Source organism: Lynx canadensis, chromosome B2 (genome assembly GCF_007474595.2).
Source record: "Lynx canadensis isolate LIC74 chromosome B2, mLynCan4.pri.v2, whole genome shotgun sequence".
Lineage (NCBI taxonomy): Eukaryota > Metazoa > Chordata > Mammalia > Carnivora > Felidae > Lynx > Lynx canadensis.
The window spans coordinates 123,973,238-123,989,406 of NC_044307.1; the positions used below are offsets into that span (position 1 = coordinate 123,973,238).

Below are 16,169 nucleotides of genomic sequence, written 5' to 3' on the forward strand. Positions count from 1 at the left end.
CACAGAGCCCGATGCAGGGCTTGAACTCATGGACCGTGAGATCATGACCTGAGCTGAAGTCGGACGCTTAACTGACTGAGCGACGCGGGCGCCCCTTAACTCTTGTTTGGTACTGTGTGGAAAGTAGGATTTCTGTAGTGTGGTCTCAAAGGCAGACTAGACTCAGGAACTTAAATCAACCTGTATAAACAGATAATAGATTGACATGTATCTATATATGTACGTGTGTGTGTGTGTGTGTGTATATATATATATATATATATATATATTCGTACTTATAATTTGTGTTATATAATTTATACACAGATACAGACATCTATATATGCGTATATATAAACATATGTAGACACACAGACACATATATGCACTCGTGTGTATATATGCTACAAAATTGGATATACTATGGAAACATTTTTTTTCCCCAAAATATAAATACATATGCTAAAAAAGAACAGGCATTAGGGTACCTAGGTGACTCAGTTAAGCCTCTGGCTCTTGATCTCAGCTCAGGCCACGATTTCATGGTTTGTGGGATCAAGCCCCACGTCAGGCTCTGTGCTGACAAAGCAGAGCCTGCTTGGGATTCTCTCTTTCTCTCTCTCTCTTTGCCCCTTCCCTGCACTTATATGCATGTGTTCTCTCTCTCTCTCTCTCTCTCTCTCTCTCTCTCTCTCTCTCTCAAATAAAGAAACTTAAACAAAACAAAACAAAAACAAACGGATATCAGCATCATCTTCCACTATTTATAAATTTTCACTGTAAAGAAATATTTAGATAAAATAACCATATTTATATTGATACCTCAGAAACTCTAAAGAGGAAAAACAGAGATAGAAATTAATAATTTGTGGAGATTAAAAAAAACAACCAGAGATTAGTTGATAGAACAGAAATGATAAAAAATTTCTGGAAGAGTTAGGGAAAATACTCACAGTATTCTTCTGGCAAATGATTTCCTAAAAAATAAGAAAAGAAAAAAATAAAGCAGACGTTAGTATAAAATTAATTTGATAATTAACTATTTGATGTATTTGTATTAACAATTTTATTAGCAATTAGAAATTTCAGGAAGTAGACCATATGTTTCTGTATCTGAAAAACTTATAATCTGATGGAAACGAGAGAACACAAAGGTGTTGTCAATGGTTTAAAGGAAACAGTACAAATATGTAAAATCCAAAAACTGAATAATCTAAAAATCAGAACACGTGTGAATTATCAGCCACGATCTCTCTGGGGAAAGGTTAAAAGGAGTTCACTTTCCCTACGCACAACCTCACTTACACCCTGGGAGAGGACCATGCAGATGCTGGCTCTTGGGAAATAAAGGGTATTGGCCACTTATCAGAGTGGGTAAACCCACACAGAGATGAGGACATCTGACAATGAACAGTCACAGATACAACTTACATATTGTTCAATAAAAAGTGGAGTGCAAGAAATACACTGCAGGCAGCATCTCTGTCCTCTAGGCTGTGAGGAGTGAGATCATGTAAATAACGTAGCTATACTGTGTCAGGTGCATAGAAAGCTGTTGATAATGCAAGCTCTCATCATCGTTAGTTCCAGTCGTTTAAATGCCTAGAGACATGGAAGAGATAATCTGGAAAAGCCTATGGCATAAAGGCTTCACCGAGGTTGGAGAATCACAATTTAGAAAGAGAAATGGGACAGAATTTTGGAAATGATGGCATGTATGTTGTCATGGAAACAGAGAATGTGAGGCTTTTGTGGAGTCTCAAGGGTGGGTCCATCTGGCTAAGAAGAAGAGCCAGATCTGGTGAGGTAAGGAAGGAGCAGAGGAGCTATTCAAGTCCCAGCTGACCAGCTATCCTTCTTCATCCCAGGATCAACGTGGGGGCAAAGAGGGAACTGACAAGGATTTTGACTTAGAGCAGTACGTAAGACTTTTGAACGCTTAAGGATAACAGATGAGTAAATAAAAATCTCAGGAAGGAACTGTAGTGGGTAATTTTGAAAACCATAAAGCTGTGTATATAAAATACTAAACAAGCCCTTCAATACTTCACAATCTTGTGGGTCAAAAAAGGGGGGGAGGACAAAAAGGACACGTACACATTTAAAAAGAAACATCACATGCCTGGGTGCACATGAGTGTATGTCCACACATACTAGGTCTAAAGAGCAATGCTACAGCAAGGGCTTACATTTCAAAGGGAAAGAAGATGTTCCTAAGATGTGAGGAAGTCTGGGAAGATCAGCAGAGAAGGTGGAACTCAAGATGAGTCAAAGAGGACAAGACAACTTTCAAAGGCAAAGCAGGAAGGTAGGGATCCAAGTTAGAGGACCAGGAACAGCAAAGACCCTTTTAGGGAATGACACAAATGATGACTGGGGGCTGGAGAAGACAGTTCATTTGAGGAAGTACAGAGAAGAGAGTTAAAGAGGTATTTGAAAAAGATCTTGAATTTGATCACTGGACTAAGAAGAAAGTTCACTTTGGCATGTACCAATAATATTAGAAAGTTATTTGGGGCCTTACTAAAGAAGGTCTTGAATGCCAAAATAAAGTGCTTTGTGAACAACTGGCAGTCAGCATGTTTTTTAAGGTGAGCGATATACATAAAGAAGTATCAGCATACATTGGGACACTGTAATAGCAAAGGCTGGGCACAACATCAATGTCTACCAATTAGAATCTGGTTAAATGACGGTAACTCCATATAATGGAATATAATGCCACTAAACAAAGAATGAGGAAGCTCTTCATAGAGAAGTTCTTGATAGGGAAAGATCTCCAAGATATACTGCTAAGTGAAAAAAAAAGCAAAGAACAGAATGGTGTTTATCCTATACTCCTATTTATGTATAAAATGGAGAAAAAGAAAATTCTAATTTGTACATTTGTAAAATCTCTCTAGCAGAATATACAAGAAACCAATAATAGTGCTTGCCAATAAAGAGGGAAGCTGGCTGGGTGGGGGTCAAAGATGAGAGAATGACTTTTCACTATATATCCTGTTGCACTTTTATTTATTTATTTATTTTAACGTTTATTTTTGAAAGAGAGAGAGAGAGAGACAAAGCACGAGCAAGGGCAGGACAGAGAGAGACAGAGAGACAGGATCCAAAGGAGGCTCCAGGCTCTGAGCTGTCAGCATAGAGCCCAACGCGGGGCTTGAACCCACGAACTGTGAGATCATGGCCTGAGCTGAAGTCAGACACTTAACCGACTGAGCCACCCAGGTGCCCCAAATTGTGTTGCACTTTTAAATTTTTCTATCAGGTGAACATATTACCCAAGAATGACAAACACATAAAAGATAAACCTTGTTAAAACTTGAAAAAAATACTAATGAGATGGTGGTATTTAGTATTGGAGGGGAAACAGCATTTAGGTGGCATTGCAAATGTACCAGGACATCAAAATAAGGGCTTGGATGATAGCGGTGCCCAGAGGATGGAAACCAAGAGACAGATGAGTGACACTGTGGAGGAAGGTGGAAAGTGGCTCTTCCCACAGGTGTTTCACAGGTAGTTAGTGCATCTTTTTCCCTCTCTCTCTCTCTCTCACACACACACACATACACACACACACACACACACCTACACATGCACACACAATGGTTCATGAAAAAATAAGTCGAAAATTTTAAAAATGCTGAATAATCACAAAGTCAGGAACACAGTATGCAGAATTTTCCAAACTTGATTTATAGAGCATCTCTTCAGAGTAGCAAACCACACTCTTTTGAACACAGCTCTCTTGTGATAGTAATATCCCTTCTCCTCCTTCTAAGTACCAAGGGAATGCCCTTCTCTTCATCCTCTATCACACAGCATCCTCTGTGCATTGCGTAAGAAACCTGTTCTCTTTGAAGCTGCCCTTGACTGCCTTCAATGACACCAAACTTCCCAACAGTAGATGATGTTCTTAATTTCTGCCACTATTACCCCCGTATAGACCTCTAAGATAGCAATACATGTACTCATTGTAAATGTGTCATTATACGATTCTCCTATCCCATATCACAAGCAACCCGAATGGTTTGTTCATCTTTTACCCCACTAATTGCCTAGCAAATTGAATGGCATATAGTAGGTACTCAATAAAAGCATGAATAAGTTAATGAATGTATAAAATATTGGGCTATGAATCACAGTAGAAATGTGTAAGTCCTGGCTCCACTCTTGACTAGCCAGATGTCATTTCTCCTCCCTCTAATGTAACACACTAAGAGTTGGGTTGAGTGATTGCTGGTCTCTTCCAACTCTGTGTTCTATCATTTGCTTTTGGCTAAAGGCCTATCCAGTGAGCACTCTGTCCTTGTGCCACGGGAAGGAGAGACACCTTCACGCCCAGGACTGGAGCTACCCTACCGCCTCTGTCTTCTGGTGCACCAGACACAGAAATGGAAGTAGTGACGAGGGGAACAGTGAGCAGGCTGAAGGGTCCCTCTGCTTGTCACTACAGAAAATAGGCTGCTATTGGCTTAGAGCCAATATGCGACACCTTCCTGAAGAATGGCTCGTTAATAACAGCCCTCTTATACATGTCTTCTTTGCTTTCATTTCATTTTGCATTATAACAAATTATGAAACCGTATTAAGATCATCCCCATGAAAAACCTCCCCATAAAATAATAAGTGTGCGTGATGCCTATTTTGAACCAGAGAGAGTCCAGAGTGCCATGATTTACAAATCCGTGGTCAGTTACCAAGTAAGCAAGATGTTCGTGGGAATGTCCAGAGGTAGCACTTACTATTAAAAGGGCACAGGGTCAATGTTTCTGGTTCCCTACTAAACTGTGAAACTACTTTGTATGGTCATATTTTCAAATGACTCTTTCCCTAACGTTTACTGAGTGTATAATTTATACCACTGGCTAAGTTGGGTGCTGTTTAAAAGTGCTGTGGGCAACCTGGGTGGCTCAGTCAGTTAAACGTCAGCTCTTGATTTCGGCTCGGGTCATGATCTATCTCACAGTTTGTGAGATCGAGCCCCAAGTCGGACTCTGTGCTGACAGCATGGAGCCTGCTTAGGATTCTCTTTTTCCCTCTCTCTGCGCCTCCCTCGCTCATGCACGCGTGCGCACTTTTGCTCTCAAAACAAGTAAACATTTAAAAACTAAATAAATAACAGTGCTGAAAAGAATCCAATAAAAAGTCACTGTTTAAAAAAAATCATAGGATCTGTTGAATTCTTATTAACTATTGCTTATGTTTTGCAAAGGCTAAATGGATATAAATTGTTCTCTTGAAGGAGACAGAGTTTACTCACAGTTTATGATGTAATGTTAAATGAGGCATCAACTCTAAAGAAGAAAAGTACTATGTGTGCATTGTAACTCAGTACAAATAAACAGCAAACAAGACCTCACAAGGTAGCTACCTACTCAGGGAGACGAGTGAACATTTAATCTGTACTGAACCCACTGAAGGAAAAAAAAGGAGGACACGAAATAAATTTAAGACACAACTGCTATGTTTCACATCACTGCATGGAAATTCCTCATCTAAACTGCTTAGAAATAAGATGGCAAAATAAACTCCAAATCCTTCCCAATGAATGTTTTGAGGATGTATTACTTCCCTACAACTTCATACTTGTCTTAGGCTTTCTGGCTTGCACACCCCCTGGCTGTACCAGAAACACCCCAAATTGTTTTTTCCCATTTTCCAGTACCTTTTGATAACCAGATAGGGAAAGAAAACAGAAGAGACAATCTAGTCTGGGTCTCTTTGCAAGGGAAGACAAAGGCAACTTTTGATAGTTATTTGGGACAATACAACTTTGAAGAGGTCATTTTAAGGATAAATAAATGGAGCATCTCCAAAACTGGAAAGTGTGCCTAGAATTTAGGTAATCGCAGCCGGGGGAAGGAAGTGGGAACAGCTGGTGTGGGGTTGCCAAGTTCAATTGATTCAGGCTGGGAGAAGCAGAACTAGCAAGCAGGACCTCAGCTTCCTGAAAGAAAAGAAGCAGGCTGGGAGTTCCTGGCTGGAGAGAACGTGGTCCCCAGCTGGTGACCTCTGGGTCTTCCCTTCTGATCCCGCTTCCTGTCCAAGGGGAAGTAGGCAAGGGTTCCACCCAAGTCGGGTAAAGGAGGATTATTTCTTATACTCCCTAGCTCCATCCTCTTACCTAAGTTCAATACTTCAAAACACGACGAGACTAGGAAATATCAAATGGGCCGTTGTGAACATCCCGGGCCTCACCAAGAGGATACGATTCAACTTTACCCTTCAGCATGCTGCAAAAATAAAGCTGTACCAGCTCAGGAAGAACACTCCAACACAGGTGTCACAGAACTGGCCCAACTTTAAAGTTAGAAAACTAATTACGTTAGTGCTTCCATGTTAGGCTTGCATCAAAGCTCATGTTAAAAAAAAAAAAAAAAAGCTCAATAATCTAACAAGAATCCAGAAAATCATATTTTTATAGGACATGAAATCTGTGCACAGACTTAGAAGTATACGTGATGATAAGTCAGACAAGATGCAGTTTGCCCTTCTCTGACACTTACTGTGTGTGCCTCTAAGTCATTGTATCTCTCTGGGTTTATTTCTCATCTGTAAAGAAAGTATCTTTAATCTGCCTAATCTATGTAGAAAGTACCGAACTTGTCTATCTTGGATTGTTTTGCAAGAATAATTGAAATAAGCTCATAAAAGTATGTTAAGCATTTTAAAGACATACATAGTTTGAGTATTAATATTATCAAAGCAAACAACCCCAACTCAATTCCTATTTTACCAGATCTAGACATATTTTATACCTTATTGTTTTGTGAGCAGGGGTGAGAACATATCCTTCTCTTGACATGAACAGCTGTCGATTAAATCAACCTGTACCAAAAGTCAGGTTAAATTATAACAAAGCTGGAAAGTAATCCCAAAAGAAATTTTGACTCTCCTCTCATCCCTCTAAATTTTATTTTATGTTAAATAAATATGTCTTTGTGGGAGGACTCTACTATAAGTAGAGATGTCTTTGAATGTGGCTGGGATATTGAGGAGCGACATTCTACACATACAGGATTTGAAACAACTTTTTTTAAAAATATTAAAATGATAATTTTATAATCCAAAGTATTAAAAAAATCTGTGAGTCCAGCTAATATAAGTAAATTCCTGAATACAAATATAGATGGGAGAAAATGGACAAACCTCCAGTGCAGAAGTCCAAGTATTTATGTACATGTTCTGATTGAAGAAAGTAGAGCATAATTCTTCACTCCTTTTATTTTTTATTTTTTTAATAATTTACATCCAAATTAGTTAGCATCTAGTGCAACAATGATTTCAGGAGTAGATTCCTTTACCCATTTAGCTCATCCCCCCTCCCACAACCCCCCAGTAACCCTCAGTTTGTTCTCCATATTTATGAGTCTCTTCTATTCTGTCCCCCCCCCGTTTTTATATTATTTTTCTTTCCCTTCCCTTATGTTCATCTGTTTTGTGTCTTAAAGTCCTCATATGAGTGAAGTCATATGATTTTTGTCTTTCTCTGACTGAAACAGCTTTTTAACACAAACTTCTCCTTATAATGTATTGCCATTACAATTAACTTCCTCTTCTTTGACACCAGCTATTTGTCTCAGCAACACCTAACTGGAACAAATTACTCAAATACAGGTATTTCTTATTAAAAAAAAAAACACCTCTATTGTTATGTAGCTACAGGCATAATGAATTTCTGTACAGTAAATTACATTTTTTGCATAAATTTCAGTAAAAATTTCAAGGATGCATTCTACAAGGACCTAAATAGGATAATGGGTTTGTGTGCCACATAGATCAGCTTGCACAGCAAGAGTCACTTATTTATAATGAACAAAAGGGAACAGAATTCAGGCAAGCCTTGCCCCATCTGGGTGGGAGTCAGGAGGCTTTCAGACTCGTATCTTCAGTGTGCAGAAGTATTCCTTCTTGCTGTTTAACATATTCAGACTCATGGGCCTACGATGGAAGTCTCTACAAATGAAGAAAATATCTGGTGCCAACTCAGTGATATGATGACATTTTCCACTCGCAGTGTAGGCTAGACTTCTTTCTCTCTTTGACAAAAATGGTAATTAGACACTAGAAAGAGTGGGTGTGGGTGGGGAGGTAAAGGAGGAATTAGATAGGAAAACAAAGGTGTACTCTATCCAGTATACAGGTAACTCCTCAGTAGATGTAAGATTGCTAATTGACATGAAAGAAAACTGGATTCTCCAATCTCAGGTCCTTTCCAAAAACTCAGGGATGGATTCTACACCTGGGAAATCAACTCATGCTAAATAAATCATTCATCTAGTTTGTCTGATCTTCAGAGAAAATCTTGATAAAGAGGTGCTCACATGTATTACTCATCTGCTCCTCCCCCAAGTTACCTTTTTTCCCTCCCAATTTGATGGGGAATGATTATAGCTCAGATAAAAGGTAGACCCTTCCTATAAGTGAAATAGAGAACACGACTGTTTCCTCTCTCAACAGAAAGAAAAATCTGTTCATGAAACAATATGAAGGTTTGTGACGCTATGTTGAACCAGGGAGAGTAGAGAGTGCCATGGTTTACAAATCAATGGTTGGTTATCAAGTAAGCAAGATATTTGAATCCAATAAAAATTCACTGTTAAACTAAAAAAAATAATAATAAACCATTGGAAAAATACAAATTTTAATTTCATATACAACTCAAAATCTAAAACTAGATTCCTCTGAGTAATTAACTTTGGTAAGGGAGGTTAAGACTTTAAGAAGAGGAACTGGCAGTGTAAGAGGGGGAAAAAATGTACAGGTTTAAGAACACAGTGGAACCTGAGTAGATTCACCAGATCCAAGTAAAAATTCAATTTAAGTTCGAGGTATTTGTACCAAAAATGACCCTCATATCTTCACCAATTGACTAGAAGTTGGCAGAAACACTGAAATTGACAACAAGGATATTGCTGCTCTTTTCAAAACTATAACAATTTGCTTAAGTGGAAATGAGTAAGTACCAGAAAAACAGACTTAATATCCAGTTTCTCACAATAAGCTCTAAAGGAGATTGGGTCCCTCTATACCTGCAAGATAAAAGATCATCAGTACCACGGAGCTGTCTGAATGAGAAACTATGATAGTTGTCAACGTTCATCATGTCAGAATTTCCTTCCTTTTCAAGACTGAATAATATTCCATTTTGTGTATATCCCACATTTTATTTTATCCATTCATCTCTTAATGGATATTTAAGTTACTTCTACCTTTTGGTTACTGTGAATAATGCTGCCAGGGACATGGGCGAACAAATATCTCCATGAGATCCTGCTTTCAAGTCTTTTGGATATTTTGTCCAGGAGTGAAATTGCTGGATCATATGGTAATTTGATTTTTATTTTTTATTTATTTACTTTTTAAAGGTTAATTTATTTTTGAGAAAGAGAGAGAAGGAGAGGGAGACAGCACAAGCGGGATAGGGGCAGAGAGGGAGGGAGACTGAGGATCTGAAGCTGGTGCTGCACTAACAGCAGAGAGCCCGATGCCGGGCTCGAACTCACCAACCCTGTGAGATCATGACCTGAGCTGAAGTCAAATGCTCAACTGACTGAGCCACCCAGGTGCTCCTGGTAATTCTATTTTTAATTTTGTGAGGAACTGTGTATTGTTAAAATGAAATAACTTTTCAAGCAATGATTAAAAAGAAAAATACAACTAAATTTCTTGAAAAGGGAATAATCTCACATAATCATTACTCTTCAACATAAGCTGTGTCACTACTAACTGGTATGCATTTCAATCTCTAGAGAAACATTTATTCCGTAATAGATAACATGGGAATAAAGCCTATCTTAGTGCAGAAAGAAAGGTCCAAATGCATCTGAGCCTTTTTAATCACAGTTAGAATGCAAGCAGAAAGAAATTAAACACTATTTGGGGATTTAAATGCCCAAAATATATGTAAATTATCCGGAAAGATACAAAGTACCGCAAACTTCTTCCTTAAGAAAACGATTGTGAGATATTTCAACTATTAAAAAAGCATAGAAATTATCACACACTCATGTATATACCACCTAGACTTAGAAATCAAAAATTGCAGATAAATGTGAAGACTCTTGTCTTTCCCCCCAGTCCTATTCTATTCCTATCTCCCAAAGAGATAACTATTCTGAATTTGTTGTTTGTAATTCCCACGTGCACATCTATCCTTCAAAACGCAAAGACGTATGAAAGCACTGCCTTGCACGTGATTAGATTTTGTATGGATGGTATCATACCGCACACACGCTTCTGTGATTTGTTTTTTTTCTCTCCACGCCATTTCTGAGATATATTGATAGTGACACATAAGACTCTAGTTAATTCATTTGAGTGCTCTAGAATATTCCACTGAATGACTCTACCAGAAGGTATTTATTCATTCCCTTGTTGATAGGTATTTACCAATTCTCTGGGGAGAGGGGTTATTACAAACAATGGTCATATAACATTCTTGATTAGATCCCCTTCTGCATGCCAGAGACTCTTTTTACAGTACACATCCAGAGACAGAGTTGCTGAGCCTCTGTGCTATGCTCATCTGATAATACTAGGTGTTGCCAAATTGCTCTTTGGAAGTAGTGCCAATATACCCTCCCACCAGCAGTGCCCATCTCCTACTCTCCACAGCCTTGTGGTGGGCACTATAAGGGCTTCTAATTGTTGACTATCTGATGGTATGCAGGGGTATTTCCTTGTTTTGTTTTGCTTTGTTTTTATAAGCAGCACTGTTTAAAGTGAGTGGGGAGTGGCTTGCAGGGAAGAGAGGGAGCTGAAGAAAGGAAAAGGGGAATGAATCTCAAGAATTAGAGCTGAGAGTAGTTTCAAAAAGGATTTTCTGCCGATAGAAGAAATGGCTCATTAGAACAATTTCCACACTCTATACAACAGCCCTTTGTTTCCCTCAAGTCCTTTCTGATGTCAGATGCGTTTTGTGGGTCTGTCCCACGGCTCATTGGTTAGGCGTGTCCAGGCTTACTCCTCCATCTGCTGAGAGACCCCAAGTGGAGGTCTGATCATTTCTGTAATACATGAAATTAATCTGGAAAGAACTGTTACAGCCATTTCTTATTTTCAAGCAAGTGTTAAGTCTTAGCATAGAGTCTCATTAACACGCACATAAGAAGTTATTGTGATATTTATTTAAAGAAAACAGTGAAGATTGTGTTGTTAAAATGCTAAGGGAAAAAACTATCAACTTCTCTTTCTCAAAGTGCTATGATCTCTTTCTGAAAAAAATTCAATATTTCATTCTTACTACAGTAAGATAGTACTTGCAATTTCAAATGTATACAAATCTTATTGCAAGTATATGATTTGATTAGATCCTAAACATCCTTTCATATGGAAACCCAGACACAGATTGCAAGTATTTTTATGTTCCTATCAATTATTTTTTAGGAGCCTAAACTTAAATTTTTTTTCCTATGATTTTGCTGCCAAAGAGAAACTGCTCTCTTCAACAAAGAGCAGTAGATGAAAATAAAACTGGTGCAGCTGTACTTTCTAGATATCCAAAGAATCAATGTACGTGAGGCTCGATATGTGACCAGAATAGCATTCTCGTTCTGTCTGTGCCCTGTGAAAACAGGGAGATGGTTCATTTTTATTTTATTTGGCTAATCTATACATAATATATTTTTATAGTAACTCCTGTTTTGCCTTATTTCACAGATGTTTTCTTTTCTGTTGGTAAAAGGCAGGGATAATGCCTATAATGAACTACAATGGAAATTAATAAAATTAAACACACACACACACACACACACACACACACACACACACACACACACACTTTTTTCTCAGTAGCAGAGGACCAGAAAAATTTCTAGGGCTCAGAGGAAATTGTTAGACTGAAAAAAAATACTTTCTGTTCCAGAGAACTCGGTCCTTTGCAACCAGACACTTATTTGGACCAGGAACAAGTTAAACAAACAAACAAACAAAAAATGGCAAAAGCTTAAGCTAGTGGAAGGAGTAAGAGAAAAGACAGGATGGCTGTTGTACGGAACAATTCAGGGGGCAGACATAATTGATGGGTTTTCTCAATGAACACACCGAACAGGAAAGTCAGATATCCTTCTAACTAGAAGAAACTGCAATGAAGTTTAGGGGTTAGGAGGGTGGGCTTCGGAGTTAGGCAGATGATTGAAATTATTTGAGTCTCAGTTTGCAATAAAATAATGGTATGACAGCATATAATATACCCCACAGGGATGTTTTTAGAATTATATGTGAAAATGTATGTGGGTGAAACACACAGTAAGTGCTCAGTTACAAGCAGCTATTAGGTACAAGATAAATGAGTATATTTTAGATAGATTAGCCTGTCTAAAGAACTATTGTATTCAAGTACCAATAACACTTCTAAACAAAGGCTGGCAAAAAGCAATGAAATCAATTTATTTGTTCCATAAACATTTCTGATGAGCTTCAACTCTTTCTCTCAAATGTCATTTTAATTCATTTTTTAAAAAATTTCCCCAGGAAAGAATAGTCATAAATGAAATCACAAAATAACCATAGGGCAAGAATAAAAGTAGGGTGAAGTGAAAAATGTCTAACACAACACTGCCTGCTTAGAATACTTAATGTAAATAAAATAAAGTAATGCAATAAAAATAAAAAATAAAATAATTTCATTCCTTTATTGACTACTGATATGTTATAAATGGTAGTACATCAAAATGTTTAATTAAAATACACCACCACAAAACTTTATGATGCATTAATTAGAGGGGTAAATCTAAGGTAAAATAAAGTAGGGGTAGCTTAAAGAATTTCTCTGGGTAAAAAAAAAAAAAAAACAGATTCAGACAGAGTAGGGGCAAATCTCTAAGGACTATTGCAGAATATTCTGTAAAGGGATAGCCTATCAATGGCCAGCACAATGCCTGGCCTTCAGTAAATGTATATTTGCTAAATGAAACTACAGGTTTTCAAAAAAGTCATACAAGCTTTAGATATTCAGATAAAAGAAAAATACGACTTTTTTTTTTTCATGGGTGGGGGGTTAGAGATCTTCATATAGCAATTACTAAGCGGTTGGAAATATGGCTCTGGGTTTTAGGTCTCCATGTTCCCAGCTTGGCTTTGATTTGAAAACTGGAAGATACAGATAAGAATAAGTTGCATGAAGCTGGCTGGAAGTTTCACAAAGGAAATGGATGATATCAGACTCAGCACGCATTTCACAGAATTGTTAGATGCTTTTCAAAGAATCACACGGTGTAGAATCACTTGGCCTTGCAGAAGCATTTTAGACAATCTTTTTGGATGGAAGAAATACCTTCCTATCATTATGCCCCTATAATGGAGAGAATGACATGCTGAGTTTTGTAGATAAATATAGTAGGTTTTTATTTCTCCTTTCCCTAAGTTGTTGAGTTACTGAAATCATCTCCCAGGGAAGAGGATAGCAGTTTTCTGGTGATATTTGGAGAATTTCTCTTCCCGAGTACTTTCAGTAGAAAGCGTATTTCTAGGTGGAGACAGGGTGTGCCCAGTGAAACCCCCAATGGTGACACAGCATAAGGCTTGACCATACTTCATGCCATCTCCATTTCCTTCTCCAGTGGACTGGACGACTTCCTAGGAACGCAGTCTCCCCAGCCGTAACTCTAACTGCGGTTCAGAACTCAACACGACCATTTTTCTACGTGTCATCGAATTTCTTCTCCACTGAATTCTAGATAAACCTCAAAGCTTCACTAGGAACTGCTGTGTAATTGTTAGACTGACAAAAACAACCTTTCACAAACATAAGCTACTTAAGGAGTTTTGGATGTCAGAGAGACTGAGAGGGATCCCTGAAACTCTAGTGCCTACAGTAAACATGGAGTAAACAAGTCAGGTACCTTCAGTGACTGCAGAGAGTCTGAATTATTATCACAGTAGAGGATGATGTTGTTGGCCATGCTGAAACTTTCTCTGACCCCAAGGTGGTAAAACAATGATGGCTGTCGGAAGGCGTCACTCATCTCCACCACAGCGATATCTGCAAACACAAAACAAAGCCCCCCAAAGATGACACCTAAATAATGCCCGGTAAGCACAGTTTGATTTCAACAACTTAGTATTCAAAGAGGAAATGAGGAGATGATAGGGATTTTCCCTCCTCACTTACTACTGAATTTTGAATTTGTAGTTCTACCTGGAAGTGGTTTTACAAAATGCAGCAAACCTGCATTTTTTTTTTTTTTAAACACAAAGGAGATCATATAATTACTGGAAACTAAGCAAAGTCTGCCAACGGTGGGCTGCTGGGGCTACTTCTCTCTATGAAATTTCAACTTTAAAACAAGTGAACTCAGGTTCCAGGAGCAGATCTGCAGGAAACTGCCTTAAGTGATGAATGTAAAATAAGACTTAAAAAAGCAAATAGGTAAGGGGCACCCGGGTGGCTCAGTAGGTTAAGCCTTGGACTCCTGATTTCAGTTCAGGTTATAATCTCACTGTTCGTGAGACTGAACCCCACGTCTGGCTTTGTGCTGACAGTACGGAATCTGCTTGGGATTCTCTCTCTCCCTCTGCCAGGCTCACATGTGCTCCCTCTCTTTCTCTCAAAATAAATAAATAAATATTAAAAAAATCAAATAGGTAAGATTATGAATTAATCCAGAGCTGTATTTTATAACTAATTATTTATTGTTATCAATATCCAGCAAATCCCCAGCAAGTATAATCAAGAAAAAAAAAGAAAGCAAAGATACAGAAAATTATGACTAAGAAGGATAATATAACCAGATACAAATTCTACCAAAGCTCAGAGAAGACTAACACCAAGATAAGTATAAGCCTGACACCAAAATTTGATAATAATGTCCAAAAAATGAAATATAGATTAGTTTCAAACTTATTTTGTATATGGACAAAAATATGAAAAAAAAAAAAAAAACGAAGAAAATGCACCAAGCATTACAGTATAAGAAAACTAGGGGCGCCTGGGTGGCGCAGTCGGTTGAGCGTTCGACTTCAGCCAGGTCACGATCTCGCGGTCCGTGGGTTTGAGCCCCGCGTCGGGCTCTGGGCTGATGGCTCAGAGCCTGGAGCCTGTTTCTGATTCTGTGTCTCCCTCTCTCTCTGCCCCTCCCCCGTTCATGCTCTGTCTCTCTCTGTCCCAAAAATAAATAAAAAAAGTTGAAAAAAAAAAAAAAAAGAAAACTAGATCACGGGTTTACAATTTATTTTGGGAATGCAAGGATGGCTCAATGGAAAAAAAAAATTATCAGCATCTCCACAGGTGTTCCAAGTGCATAATTAAAATCCAAAACCCATTTCTCATTAAAAATAATTGCAAACCAAAAATAGAAGAGCATGCCTTTAACATGAAAATGATACATATTCACAACTGCCAACTTTGTTTATAGGTATTCCCAGGAAAATCAGGAAAAAGACAAGGCAGCCAATTATTCCCACCACTAGTTGGCTTTCTGAAAATCCCAGATAATGCAATAAGATTTCACAAAGAGATATAATATTATAAAATAAAATACACAATTATCATTACTTGGAGATGTTTGGGCTATCAACCAAAAAAAAATCTCAATAGAATCAACTAAATAACTATTATAAGCTATAAAATAATTTAATAAGGTGTTGAGATGCAAAATCATTATGATAGCCAAGAGCTCCCTTTGTAATCCTAACTAGTAATATTTGGAAAATATAATGGTGAAACAAATTCTAATCACGCTTAAAATGAAAATGTTAACATACCTTGTGACAAATTTAACAGATGTTGCTAACTTGTTAAAAATATTTGCAATATATGAGAGATGAAAGGTTAATATCACTATAAATCATCTCTTATTGTTCAATTTAGAATAAGCAACCATAAAGACATCACAATAGAAAATTAGGCTATGGATACAGGCAGGCAAATTCACAAAAGAGTAACTAAAATGGCAAACAAATACACAAATAATATTCTATACCTCACTATGAATAAGTGCACATTAAGCAAACTGTAAAATGCCACTTTTTTTTGTCTAACAAGTGGTCAAAAATATTAAAGAGTGCCAATGAAAATGCAGAGAAACGATACTCATATGCCAAGAAGTTTAAACTTCCCCGGAGACGTAAATACTTAAAATTATTTACACTTTTTGATCGAATACCTCCATTCCTAAGAATTTACTCCAAGAAAATTCCTATAAATGTGGCAGGTTTACTTGTAAGGATGTCCACGGAATTTTTTT

General features: G+C 37.7%; 1 protein-coding gene across 3 annotated transcripts in view; it reads right to left on the reverse strand.

Moving 5' to 3' along the window:
* The window catches only part of MAP3K5 (mitogen-activated protein kinase kinase kinase 5), a 207,747-nt gene that overhangs the window by 126,924 nt on the left and 64,654 nt on the right, over nt 1-16,169 (reverse strand). For all 3 annotated transcript variants that reach the window (XM_030316420.1, XM_030316419.1, XM_030316421.1), the window contains exons 2-3: nt 13,827-13,966; nt 933-956 (exon numbers count right to left, since the gene is read on the reverse strand). In XM_030316420.1, coding sequence (XP_030172280.1) covers nt 933-956; nt 13,827-13,966 — 164 coding nt within the window. The remainder of the gene's footprint in view (nt 1-932; nt 957-13,826; nt 13,967-16,169) is intronic.